The sequence below is a fragment of the Phacochoerus africanus genome, chromosome 4 (genome assembly GCF_016906955.1).
Source record: "Phacochoerus africanus isolate WHEZ1 chromosome 4, ROS_Pafr_v1, whole genome shotgun sequence".
NCBI classification, from domain to species: Eukaryota; Metazoa; Chordata; class Mammalia; order Artiodactyla; family Suidae; genus Phacochoerus; species Phacochoerus africanus.
The window spans coordinates 73,965,090-73,978,176 of NC_062547.1; the positions used below are offsets into that span (position 1 = coordinate 73,965,090).

Below are 13,087 nucleotides of genomic sequence, written 5' to 3' on the forward strand. Positions count from 1 at the left end.
TTTAATGCACAGTTTAAGTGGCTCTCATTAAAGCTCTAATAAAGGCACACATTTTAAGTGATTAGCACCAATAACGCGCCAACACATTAATGCTCTCCCCGTGGGCTGCACAACTCTCCCAGCGAGCCCATTCCACACACAGCGATTCATTTTCCGTATTACTCGCAAACTCATTCCACCCATCTCAATAATGGCGACTGGGACACACGCCCCCAGAAAGTTGGGAAGGGACGCCTAGGAGGGCTGTGAGTCACCTGCCCTGGAGCCTCCCCCCGCCCCGTCCTTCCTCCAAGGAGCAGAGAGCAGGTCTGAGCAGGGGGCTGCAGAGGAAGGATCAGGCCCCCATGGCCCGACCCGCTGCAGACGCCCAGGAAGTGAGCCTGCACCCAGGTCCGGGTGTCAGAAAGGACCTGGCGGGAATACCGTAGAGGTCGAGACGAGCTCCAGGGACAGTGGCCATGGCATGGTCCAGGGGCAGTGGGAGGGCCCCACAGGGTCCCAAGTCCAGCTTCTCTAGCTGTTGCTCAGGTCACCCCAAACTTTTCTAGCAGAAAAGGCACAATGGGAGGTCCTGCTATGGCACTACAAGATCTGAGGCATCTTGGGAGCACTGGGACGTAGGTTTGATTCCTGGCCTGGCACAGTGGGTTAAGGAACCAGGGTTGCTACAGCTGCAGCATAGGTTGCAGCTGTGCCTGGGATCCGATTCCTTGCCCAGGAACTCTCTATGCTGCAGGCCAGCCAAAAAAGACAAAAAAAAAAAAACAAAACAAGGGAAGAAAAGGCACAGTGAGAGAGAACAGTGGGTGTGGCTAACTGCAAACTCCCCTCTGAGCCAGAAGAGCAGAGAAGCTGTGGGCAGGGCCCCGGGGAGGCCAGTGATGTGGTCCATGGGGAGCGTCCACACCAATCCCTGTGGCTCTGCAGGTGTGGGGGGCTGAACAGTGGCCCCCAGGATGTTCCATGTGCTGACCCTCACAACCGTGGGGACAGGGACTCTGCCAATGGGATTAAGTTCAGGTCCCTGAGATGGGGATGGGCCTGGATCACCCAGGGGGCCAGTGTCATCCCAAGGGTCCTTATGAGAGGGGGGCAGGGGGAGACTCGACCACAGGAGGGGAAGCCACAGACCAGGAAGACAGAACAGATAGGAATCGGGCTCTCCCCCAAAATGACAGCCGACACCTTAGTTTTAGCCCCTAAAGGCTCACTGTGAACCTCTGATCTCCAGAACTGTAAGAAAATCAACCTGTGGGGCTTTTTAGTTGGGACTTTTTTCTGAGCAGTTTAAGAGTCACAGCACAATGGAAGGGATCCATGCTGCTTTAAGCTACTGGGTTTATGGTAATTTGTTAAATCAACAGGAAACCGATACTACAGAAAAAGACATTTTTAATTTGCATTTTTTTAATGTAACGGGAAAAAATTCTTTTGGTTTTTTTTTTCTTGGCCACGCCCATGGCACGCAGAAGTTCCTGGGCCAGAGATCAAACCCACGTCACAACAGTGACAACACCGGATCCTTAACCCACTGCACCAGGGAACTCCTTGGTTTTTATTTTTTAGCTTAACAAGTAAATGAAATTGCCTTTGCCAGGACCGCCTGCAATTCCAGGACTGGAATTTCTACCAGGAGAAGCATGTTCCTAAGAGCGGGTCCAGCCCTGCCCATGAGGACAGGGTTCAGGTTTCCAACAGAAAATGGGACACAACAGCCTCTTCGTTGGAACTGGTCCTTCTCCTCAGACACCCTCCCTCCCACATGAGAACCTGTTTCACGTGCAGCAGGAATTTGCCAGGCAGAGAATGGGCCGTTCCCACCTGCAAGGCAAGTGCAGGCAGGGAGGCTCACACAGAAGCCAGCGGCCAGCAGTCAGGGAGCCTCACCAAGGCCAGGCTGCGGCTTGGAAAGATTCTGTGGCCACCTCGGGGTGTGGGGTGGCCAGAGGCCCTGTGCTGAGTGACAGACCTTCACCCCCCACCCAGTCAGGGCCTGCGAGGGGGTGGCTGCTCTTGGCTACCAAGTGAGGCCCCAACCACTGGGCCAGTAAAATCTGTTAACACCTGTCCAGGCACTTACAACTGTCCACACTCAGGACACAAAGAGCCCCTGCTGGGACAGGGCAGGTATGCAATGGGACCGATGCGGGTCAGGGCGGCCAGAAACCTCAGCACCCCCCAGCCTGGGTGTCGGGCTTGTCTCTAAGGAGCCCATGACCTGAAGGCCTGCCTTGACCCAGATGGTCAGTGCCCCCTCTCTGGATGCAGCCTGGCACCCTCTCTGACAAATCTCTTCAGCCCAGGAGGCCTCAGTGAGGGTATGAATCCAAGTGGTGGGATGTCTGCTGAGAAAGCCCAGGTGACCCAACCCTGCAAGGGACAGTAGACGGCCCTGCGGTCCCCATGCGGCTGTGTGGCACAGGTGGGGAACTCCTAATTGGATTTCCCGGGTTCCAGACTGAACCCAGACTGCACAGAGACACAAAAGCACGTACATGACCCAGTGCCAGGCACGAAGGGGACAAGAACTCTGTGCCAAAAGGCTGGAAACGATAGTGAGGAAGTGACAGCATCTGTGTCCGTCTTTCTTTTTTTTCTTTTTCCTTCTTTTTTTGCTGCAACCAAGGCAGGCAGAAGTTCCTAGATGAGGGACCAAACTGGCACCACAGCAGTGACAATGCCAGGTCCTTAACCCGCCGAGCCACCAGGAAACTCTCTGTGTGGCATTTGTGAAATGACAGACCCGCAGCGTGGGGACGACAAGTGGAACACGGGGGAAGGCAGTGGAACGGCACAGGACACATGGAGCACAGCCCCTCCCAGACACCGACACCCAAACAAGAGCGTGAAGCCGGAAGGAGGAGGCTGCCGGCCTGCCACCCACCCTGGCCCCAGACACCTACCGATTGCTAGTCGCTCCAGGCGCTTGCCATGCTCCGGCGGGATGGCATACCTACAAGAGAAGAGAGACGCGTCAGAGGCGAGAGCGTGTGGTCGCTGCATAGTTGAGGGCTCCCAGGGACACGGCCATGGCCTCAGGTTAGGGACCCGGGCCCTGCATAGAGCAGAGCTGGGTGGCTGTGGTCAGTGAGGGGTGATGCACTCATGGAATGCCAGGAGTGGAGACATCCCCAGTTAAACGGCACTCAACTTCGATGAGGCTTAAAAAGCAAAAAATAAAATAAAGAGCACTGAATTGGAACGGCGGAGGATGGGAAGCATCCCAGCCCTCGGCAGGACCAGACTGTTCTCCCAGCCCCAGGAGCCAAGGGGAAAGAAGCTTTGGGAAGAAGAGAGATTCCATTTGTCAACCACTTCTTAAGTTTCATTTTCACACGTTTTTACATTTGAAAGATGACTGTGGCTCCATCCTAAATAAAAAAGATGTAACGGTGAAAGTTTCCAAACAGACGAAGTGAGCGTGTCATCCACTAATGCCGCATGCCGAGCTGGTGGGGCATGTGCCTGGGACACGTTCCTGGCAGAGAGCGGTGCCCGGAGAAATGGCCTGGGCCGGGGGTCCAGAATCCCGACCCAACTGAGGGGACTCCAACAAGATGAACTGAGGGGAGGGCCCGTCTCCCCTGGCAATGTCTGAGACATTTCTAGTTGTCACAGACTGGGGGAATCCTGGCATCAAGGGAGTGGGGGCAGGCAGGCCGCTCCACACCCCACAGTGTCCAGGACAGCGTCCAGAGTCCCGCCCGATGTCTGCAGTTCCAGGGGGAGGCTGTGCTCCAGAATAACGACCGCAGGATAGCAAATCCTAGAATGAGTCCCGGGTGGATGCCCAGGGCAGTGCTTCCTCCCCCACAGGGCAGGAAGCTGGGGACAGGGAAGAGGGCCCAGGTGTGGCAGCTGGGTGAGCCTACTGCAGTCAAGAGGTTTATCAAGTAAAAGGGGGTGAGGGTAGGAGATAAGGTGAACATTGTGTTGTCTCTAATCTAACAGGCTAAAAATAATTAATTTCTGAGCATGCTCCGCAGCACCTTTAATTCTGCTGTCGTCAGAAAATTTCCCATTATCCAGACAAAGAGGAGGTGACTCTTTTTTAAGTGGCCTCTTATCATTTACACAAAGATGATCGAAGTTAATCCCAATCCAGAGCACCTTTGTGGGATTATTGTTCCCCACCAATGAAACATCCTGTCCCTTGTGGGAAGATGCTCGAGGATGGGGAAGGAACTAATTTATAGCTCCAAGGCTGTAATGATTAATGCAATATCCCCAGCCTACAATGCTGCCTTCACTTAATTACCGCCTGTAATTGGGAGTTGTAAAGATAAGATTAATTGAATCTGGGGGATGTTAAAAGTTTAATACATTGGATCGTGGCTCCTCTGTTATCGGAAAGTCCAGGCTGCAGGACGCTGGGCTGTGTTCAGAAGAGCAGCCCCGGGAGAGATGACAAAGGACTCTTGGACGGGAAGCGGGCAGCCTCAGGGGACGCCTGTGCTCTGATAGCCAAGAGCAAGCTGCGCCTCCCATGGCTTGGAACAGGGACATCCTGGAAGGGGCTAAGAAGCCCAGTGCTTCCCCGGCCCACCCCGAGGGACTCGGGAAAATGAAAACCTCAGTCTTTAAGGAAGGTGGGCTGTAAGGGGGTGCTGGTCCTTAGTGACACAAAATGCTGGGCGTGCGCCATCCATTCAGAGATGGAAGGGAGGGCGGCAGAGGCACCATCTGAACCGCTATGGAGGCGCACCCCATATCCGCTGGACTTTGGGTGCTGCAGGTTCCCAGGGAGCCCCTCCTCCCGACACCAACCCTCCCCTCCTGGGCTCCAGCTACAGAGCTGGCCTCCCAGCAGGGCTGACATCCACCAGTGGAGAGAAGTCCCCAGCCCACAGGCTCTGCTAGGAGGGGCAAAGGTGGCCCTCGAGGCAGAGCCTTGTGGGGTCTCCTGCCCAGGGCCCGGCGTGAGTCACCTCATCACAGTCCTGCCCGGCGTTACACTACCAGGTTGGGACATTCCCAACTCTCGGGCTTGGCTCTGGGAGGGAAGAAAAAAAAAAAAAAAAGCAAGCAAGAAGGAAAAGCAGCTCTTTGGGTTGAGTAGGTCTGCTCGCTAACCCTCGAGGCAGACAAGCATCTGTCTGGCCATTAGTGATCGTGTTCTCAGGCCATAAAACAGAGTCGTTTTATCAGTCACCAACATGGTGGCAGTTTGTCCTGCTCCTCAGGAACTCTGCCCCCATCACAAGGTCAAATCCCGAGGCCAAAATCAATCTGCTCTGCCTGCCTGAGACCCTGGGTGGCCGCTCTCTGGACATGGCAGCCCTGGTCGCTCAGGTGATGAAGGGTTCCGGCACATTTCCTTGGACAGACGGCCGCCCCGGGTCCACGTCCATCTCATGACTGGGCCAGTGCGAGGTCTCCCAGCAGGCAGGTAGCCCTGCCACCAACAGCCCCCCATGGCTCCCCCAGCCCACCCTCTGCCAGCCTGAGCATCCATCTCCAGCAAGGTGGGTTCTCACCCACCCTGCTACACATCGGCCCCCACGGCTCCATGGTCCCACAGCCCCAGTGCCCCGTCCAGGGCCGGCCACGCCTCCCCACCCCCACCCCCAGCAGCCCTGGTCACCACGCTCTGCCCCCGGGGACTGCGCTGCATCTGGCTGCCCTCCTGGGGGATCAAGTCACTGCAGGCCAGCACACACGTCCCAGCAGGAGAATCTAGAACCATGGGGGTAATGGAATGGGCAAAGTAACTTCCAGAAGCTGGGGAGTGTCGGAGGGAGGACAGACCGGGGGCTTCAGGGGGCAGAGTCAGAAATAGGGGAAACCCCATGGGGCAGGCCGAAGGAGGGACAGGCCACCTGTGCAGGGTCACTCAGGTGCCTCGGGCTGCAGGAGTCGCCCCTCTGGACCTTCCCCCCAGCCGCTCTGCCTGGTCAGCCCATCTCCAGATTCTCGCAGCCTGTGCTCCGTGTCCCTCCTCCGCTCCTTTCTCTCTGCTTGTGAACATTTGATACAAAGTACTTCTAGGTGACACTAAACCTGAAAGTCGTGGAAGAGTTGGCACTCTCGGCTCACTGTCCCTGGCAGCCGGTCCAGGTGACCCTGCAGAGGCTGCGGCAGGACTGGACAGGCTCCATAACTCCGGGTTTAATGTCGTGGAATCGCCGAGAAGGCCGAGAGAGAGAAACTCGGGCCTCATTCACCAGACGCCTTTCTTGGAAAGGCAGCCATCTGCAAACATCAGGGGCTTCGGTGAGAAAATAAAACATTTTTCCATTAGGTGTACGGCCCAGGAGGTAACGGGGGAGATCAGGACTAGGAGCCAGTCCCTAGGTGGGGATATGAGACGTGTGTGGAGCTACAGGATGGTTAAGAGACAATCTCAGTCCAGCAGTTTCACCGTTTAAACCACAGGCTGACTGGAAGGGGGACGATGGTGACCAGGGTGGGGACGTCATGTTCCAAAGGAAGCAACCCCTGGTCCCAGGAGACATGGGTGAGCTGGCCTCGCAAGGTGTGTCTCCCAGCTTCCAGCTTCTCTCCTTTTCAGGCTGCCCCCCCCCTTTTTTTGTCTTTTTAGGCCACACCCATGGCATATGGAGGTTCCCAAGCTAGGGGTTGAATCAGAGCAGGAACCACTGGCCTACACCACAGCCAGAGCAACTCAGGATCCGAGCTGAGTGAGTCTGCAACCTACACCACAGCTCACGGCAATGCAGGATCCTTAATGCACCAAGCGAGGCCAGGGATCAAACCTGCATCCTCATGGATGCTGGTCAAATTTGTTTCCACTGAGCCACGACAGGAACTCCCCTTTTTTTTTTTTTTTTTCCGCTTCTTCTTCTACACTTGAGGTATTTTCAGTAGCAGATGTACCCTCTCCACTGACGGCCACCCCCCAAAAGGCAAAGCAGCAACCCACAAACCTGGCACAGGGCGAGAGGGAGGTCTTGGGCCAGAGCAGCCAGCAATCGTGTCCACAACCTGCAGCCTGACACTCAGGCGACAGTCTGACATATTACTGGGGGCCATGAACATAGCCAGAGGGGGGCATCTCTAAGGCCCTACTGAGGCCAGGATGGAGCCCAGAAAAAAGCTGGTGAAATGGCCCAAAAGCACATGAAAAGAAGCTCAACATCACTAATTATTAGAGAAATACAAATCAAAGCTACAGTATCACCTCACACCAGTCAGAATGGCCATCATCAAAAAGTTTACAAACAAAAAATGCTGGAGAGGATGTAGAGAAGAGGGAACCCTCCTACCCTGTGAGGGGGGGAAGTGAATTGATGCAGCCACTATGGAGGTTCCTTTGAAAACTAAACATACAACTACCACATGATCCAACAATCCCACTCCTGGGCCTCTGTAGGGAGAAAAACATATTTAGAAAAAAATATCAGCACCCCAATGTTCACAGCAGCACTGTTTACCACAGCCAAGATATGGAAGCAACCTAACTGTCCATGCACAGATGAATAGATAAAGATGTGGTACATATGCAATGGAATACTACTTGGGCATGAAAAGAATGAAATAATGCCATTTACAGCCACATGGATGTACCCAGAGATTATTATACTCAGTGAGGTCAGTCAGACAAAGACAAATATCACATGATACCACTTATATGTGGAATCTAATATGACACAAATGAACTTATTTACAAAACAGACACAGACTCACGGATCTTGAAAGCAAACTTAAGGTTTTCGAAGGGGAAACTTGGTTGGGGGGAGGGATAAAGTAGGAGTTGGGAATTACCAGATATATACTACTCTACAGAAACTAGATAATCAACATGGGATAGCACAGGGAACTATGCTCATATTCTGTAATCATCTATATGGGAAAAGAATCTGAAAAAGAACAGATATGTATACAACTGAGTCACTTTGCTATACACCTGAAACTAACACAACATTGAAAATCATCCATACTTCAACAAAGTTTTTTTTTTAAAAGAAGAAACTGGCAAAGCTGGCGGGTCATGGGTGCTGGGCAGGCAGGGGCCTCAGCCCAGCAGGAGGGCAGCTTCTGGGCCCGGATGGAGCAGCTAATTGCAAGGAAACACGTCCTCTGTGCGCAGGCGCTCACCTCGGGCAGGGGACAGGCTGCCTCCACCTTCTGGCGATGCTGGCCCAGGAAAATCTTCCTGTCCGCAACGGAGGATGCTATTAATAGTGTCATTTTCTTGGTGTTTTGTTTATTCCCCTGGAATGGCTTGATGGATGTGAATAATTATCAGACTATAAAAGCCAGCAAATGTGCTATTTTCTATCGCTCTAAATCATCAAACAAATAAAGTGTGAAACAGCATTTTTGAATATAATTTTCCCCTCTAATGGCTTAGAATTATTATCAAGAACAATGAAAATAAATAAGCAAATGCCTCGCGAGTTAAAAATTAAATGAGTGTATCAAGAGGAGGAACACAGGCCGCCTTGGAGAGCAAGGACCTGCGTGGGAGCCACTGGTTCTGACAGCAAAGCCAGGGGCTTCGGGTCATGTGGCACCCAGGCCTCTGCGTGTGGAAGCGCACCCTCTGGCCCAGGGAATGGGTGCCCTGGGACCACCTCCCAGGGGGAGGGCTGTACTGGGGGGCTTGCGTCATGGTACCTCTGCCCCCTGCTGACCACCCCCCACCCCCAGGCCAGCAAGAAAACCTGTGGTCCTGGGGCAAATGCTCAGGACAAGGAACAGGAAATGCCAGTGGAAGTGATCGCATCCCCTTGGGACCTGGTGGCTCGGCTGGCTGGCCACCCCGGGATGCAGGGCCCATCACAGTGGACTGAGTTCCGAGTGAGGAGGGTGTGTTGCCATAGAAATGTAATTCCTGCCCGGTCCTGCCAGCTGCAAGGGTAATGAGACTGGATGGGGGCCTGCCTCTCCAAGCCCCAGCTGCCCATCCCCGAAAGGCCCCCTCAGCTCAGCCAGTGCCCTGCCCAGAAGCGCCCTGCTGGGAGTCAGGGATGAAGCACTGGAACACAGTCTGTATGTCCTCCCCAAGACGCGCATGACTCTCCACCAGGTGACAACGGCACTCGGGGTCTCTCCCATTGCCCAGCCTGACAGCTTCACCGGCGCAAGGCACGGCTCCCCTCCCTTCCCCTCTGCCGAGGAAAGGAACGCGTGCCAAGAGCAGGGGTCCAGCCCGGAGCCCTTTGGAAATGTCAGTTCAGTTGACGCGTGTTGGAGGGTGAGGAAGTTAATTTCACAGTGTCTGCACAAGGCCGGGGCAGACGGGCCCCTCGCCGTTTAACATGCTATAATTACAGAAACAGAAACGAGAAGGCAGAGTCCACGGGAAGTGCTGAGACCACATGTCACGTTGGAGGCCACCTGGCACGAGTGAGCTGCCCAGGAGGCCACGGAAGCTCCAAATGCCAGTGGTCCCTAGTGCCCTGTGTGCAGGGCATACGGAAAAGCTGTTATTACTGCGACCTGCACACAAAGCCCATCCCTGCCTGCAGCCCCTGGCCCACACCCTCTCTAGCCATGTGCAGGGGGACAGTTCCAGCACGCTGCCCCATAGTCTGGGTGGGCCAAGCAGAACGACCTGGTCACAGAGTGGGCTCCCCACCCCCCGGGTGCCCAGACACCAGTTCTGAGCTGGTTAGACATGAGCAGGGCCAGAGTGGCCTCATGCTCCACTCTTCCATGCTCCGCTCCTCCACGCTGCAGAGCGGAAGAGCTCCGAGAAGCATGGTCACAAGGAGTCACTGCTCATTTGATTATCACAGAGATGAGCCATGTCAACTTGCTCAACTCGCATGCCCAAGCACTTCGGGTGACTTCCATGCACAGCATTTACAGAAATTCCCAAACCATTCGGTATAAAAATTCTTAGCCATCTAGGACAAGGAGGGACCTTCCCATGGTCACACCTCCTGGAGAGGCAGGAGAGGCATAGCTGAAAGTTGGGGCAAGGCAGTCCTCAGTGCCACACTGAAGATACTAGCCAACGACCACCCCCTCCACCTACGACTTGGCCACCAATGCACAAAGGAGCACAGCCCAGGCAGCGTGGCTCCCTCGTTGAGAGTGCCTGAAACTGTCTGACAGCGAAAGAACGAAAGGACGCCTGCCCTATTTCTATCAGGAAATCCCATCTCGCCCTCTGAGGAGCCTGTTCCGTGGGAGGCAGCCTCCCTCATTTGTCCCCAGCACCAGGGTCCTTTATGTGACAACAGATACCAACACTTGCTGGGGAGATAGGATCAGCCTGGGACCAGGGTAGCTTGTTCCCAGGATGGAACCTTATTGAGCTGCAGCGCTTTTATCTTTAATGGATCGTTTTACAGGACAATAGATGGTGGAATTTGGTATCTCACACCAGCAGTGTCAATGATTTCATATAATGACATTTTTATTGAAACGCGCATGAGATAAACAGAGGCCTGGGAGCTTTGGCTCAGGGAAAAACGGGGCGTCTCAGGTGGGGATGACAGCTGACAGGGGTGGGGGGGCACCAAACGACCAGCCTGCTGGCACGACAGGGTACTCTGAGGGGGTGGGGAGGGGTGGGCAGAGACCTGGGTTGCCTCCACCTCTCCTGGGTTCCCAGGGGAACAGGGGTGAGCATCCTGAGGCCCCCCCAGCAGCCAGCCGACCCCCTTTAATTAAGGAACAGACTACAAAGTGAGTGGGGTGGCGCGGCAGTGAAGCGCCTGATTCCAGCCCCTGGTTTATTTCAGGCCCATGAATTATTTCTGTCGTGTGAGAGGACCGAAAGCGCAGGGTCACATGTGCGCTGGGTTTTAATGCTGCTTTTGAAGCCGTGGGGGGCCCTTTCTCAGGTGAGGTTTTACAAGTCGGGCGCTGATCAATGCAGCGTCTAGTCAGAGGTGGGAAGGGGCCTCGTGGACTGCCAGCACGGGGGTGGGGTCAGCGTGGGGGAAGCAGGGCCATGAGCGCTCTGTACTCTCGCTAAAGCAGCCACCTTCTCCCCCTTGCCTTCTCCCCCTCTTTGAACTGGCCTGAAAACAACAGGGAGGCGGCCTCCCATTGTGTCTAGGGCCCATGACCTCCCCCTCTAGTGGGGCTTGTGCCAAGCGGGGACCCCACCCCAACCCCCCGCGCCTTGATTTTATTTCTGCTGAAACACAGGAAGGTTTGAACAGAAAAGAACAGAGGAAGGTTCACTGAGAGTGCCCAAATCTGCAGGGACAGGAGGGAGGTGTGGGGTGAGCTGAGGGCAGGGTGGAGGGCGGGGTCGTGGCTGGGAGTCGAGGTCTGTCCCTGGGCTGGGAGAGCCGGCCTGGAAGGCCCCAGGCCTGTGAAATCACTTCCCATGCCCTTGACACGTTTGTGCTCATTATCACCCACACCCACAGACACGCCAGGCCTTATGAACCTTGTATGGACACATAGACCGTAGAGGCCCCTGGCCAACAGAAGGACGGGCCCTGGGCTCTCCTGGCCCCCTCAGGGTGGCCCTAAGCGACCTTGACTTGCTCGCTTAACTCCAGGACCAACTCTGGAAAGTGTGCAGGTTAAAAGGTTATAAGCAGCTCTGCGACCACCAGGGGTTCCAGCTGCCACGTATTAAGACAATCAGGTGTCAGCCGACTGCCCAGCAGATGAATGGCACAGGGTGCTCGGGGTCACTCCCGGGGCCGCTCTGGGCCCTGGTGCTTCGGGTTAAAGTCACACACAGGTAAGCCAGAGAGAGCAGAGACCTAAGCCCGATGGGGCGGGGTGGGGGGGGGGGGGCCTCTGAAAGAGGGCCTGCCTCTAGAAGGTCTGTTCTCGCCAATGCAGCCTTGCCGGTTCCCACCTGCCCGGCTCCCCATCTCCTGCTGCGGTGCCCACGTGAGCAGAAAGCACATCCTCAGCCAGATTTTGAAGCAAAGCTAACGAAGGGTCCCTCTACTCACAGATTTGCAGGAATCTCCCTTCCGGGGAGCTGAAATCTGCCGACAGCAACCTCTCTATCTCAAGAGAAATTTGCCATGGAAACCAGACCCTGCAAACAGAGCCGGACTCCCTGATGGCTCATCTGCAGGCCAGGTGGGGGTGGTGAGGGACTCTAGCCCCTCCGGCTTCTGCGGCGGGAGTGGTCCCCACAGCAGGCCACAGACCCCCACAGCTTGAATCAGCCCCTGATCCACACACTGCCAGTGGGAGGATCTCAAAGGGGCACAATGCCCAGCGATGACACTCCTCTCAGAAGGACACACAATTTCTTAGAGCAGCAGGCAGACAGGCAGGGGAAGGATTCCAGTGACTGGCCTGGCGCTCCAGCCTGGAGCCAGGAAGGTGGGCCGCCAGACAGGCTGGTCGGTTCCCGTGGCCCTCAAGCAAAAGACCTGCAGTCTCAGAAGCAGCTCGAGCCAGCACAGTGCTTTACTGCTCCAACTCCAAAACACCCACTTTGAACCAAAGATGCCAAAACGAAGGGCCATCTGCTCCTGCCAGACCAAGCCAGCAGGCTGTGCAACAGGCCAGCAACACCTGCGATTTGTGATGTTTCAGGGACTCTGTTTCTTACAGAGGGTCCACTCTCTCCCACGGCTTCAGTTCGGGTCACATTTGCCAGCGGAGACGCACCCAGTCCCCAAGGGGAGTGCCTGTTTGGGCACATGCTCCCAGGACCCGCCACCCCTTCTGACTTACAGGATGATGCTGAGGGGTGGGGCTGAGCAGTGGTTAGTCACGTGAGCTCAGCCCCACTGCTCCCTGGCTCTGAGGCCCCACCACGGCCCCAGATGGGTCCGTAACCCATCTGTGGCGGAGAGCAATGTGGGACAAGACCAGGAGTCACTCCAAGCGCAGCCTGGCACACAAGAAGCATCCGAAGGTGGTCACGGCCATGGCTATTTCTGATCACGTTTCTTACCCAAGTGGCAGGTGAAAGATGACGTGACGTTTGCAACGGCCCTTGACTGGAAACAATCCAAACATCCACCAACAGATAAAGAGGCGGAGGTACGGTCACACAACAGAAAACACTACAGCCGTGAAAATGGATAAGCCAGCACCACACGTGCCACAGATGACTCCTCCTCACAGACTCCGAACGGAAACATAAGACACAAGTCAGTCCGTGTGTGTGGACCCCAAACCTGCCAGCACTCAGCCGTGTCTCCAGGGACGCAGACGCACACAGAAAGCGGCCCAGGGA

General features: G+C 55.3%; 1 protein-coding gene across 7 annotated transcripts in view; it reads right to left on the reverse strand.

Annotated features, from left to right (window-relative positions):
• The window catches only part of KDM4B (lysine demethylase 4B), a 142,118-nt gene that overhangs the window by 59,823 nt on the left and 69,208 nt on the right, over positions 1-13,087 (reverse strand). For all 7 annotated transcript variants that reach the window (XM_047777411.1, XM_047777418.1, XM_047777415.1 and 4 more), the window contains exon 8: positions 2,904-2,953. In XM_047777411.1, coding sequence (XP_047633367.1) covers positions 2,904-2,953 — 50 coding nt within the window. The remainder of the gene's footprint in view (positions 1-2,903; positions 2,954-13,087) is intronic.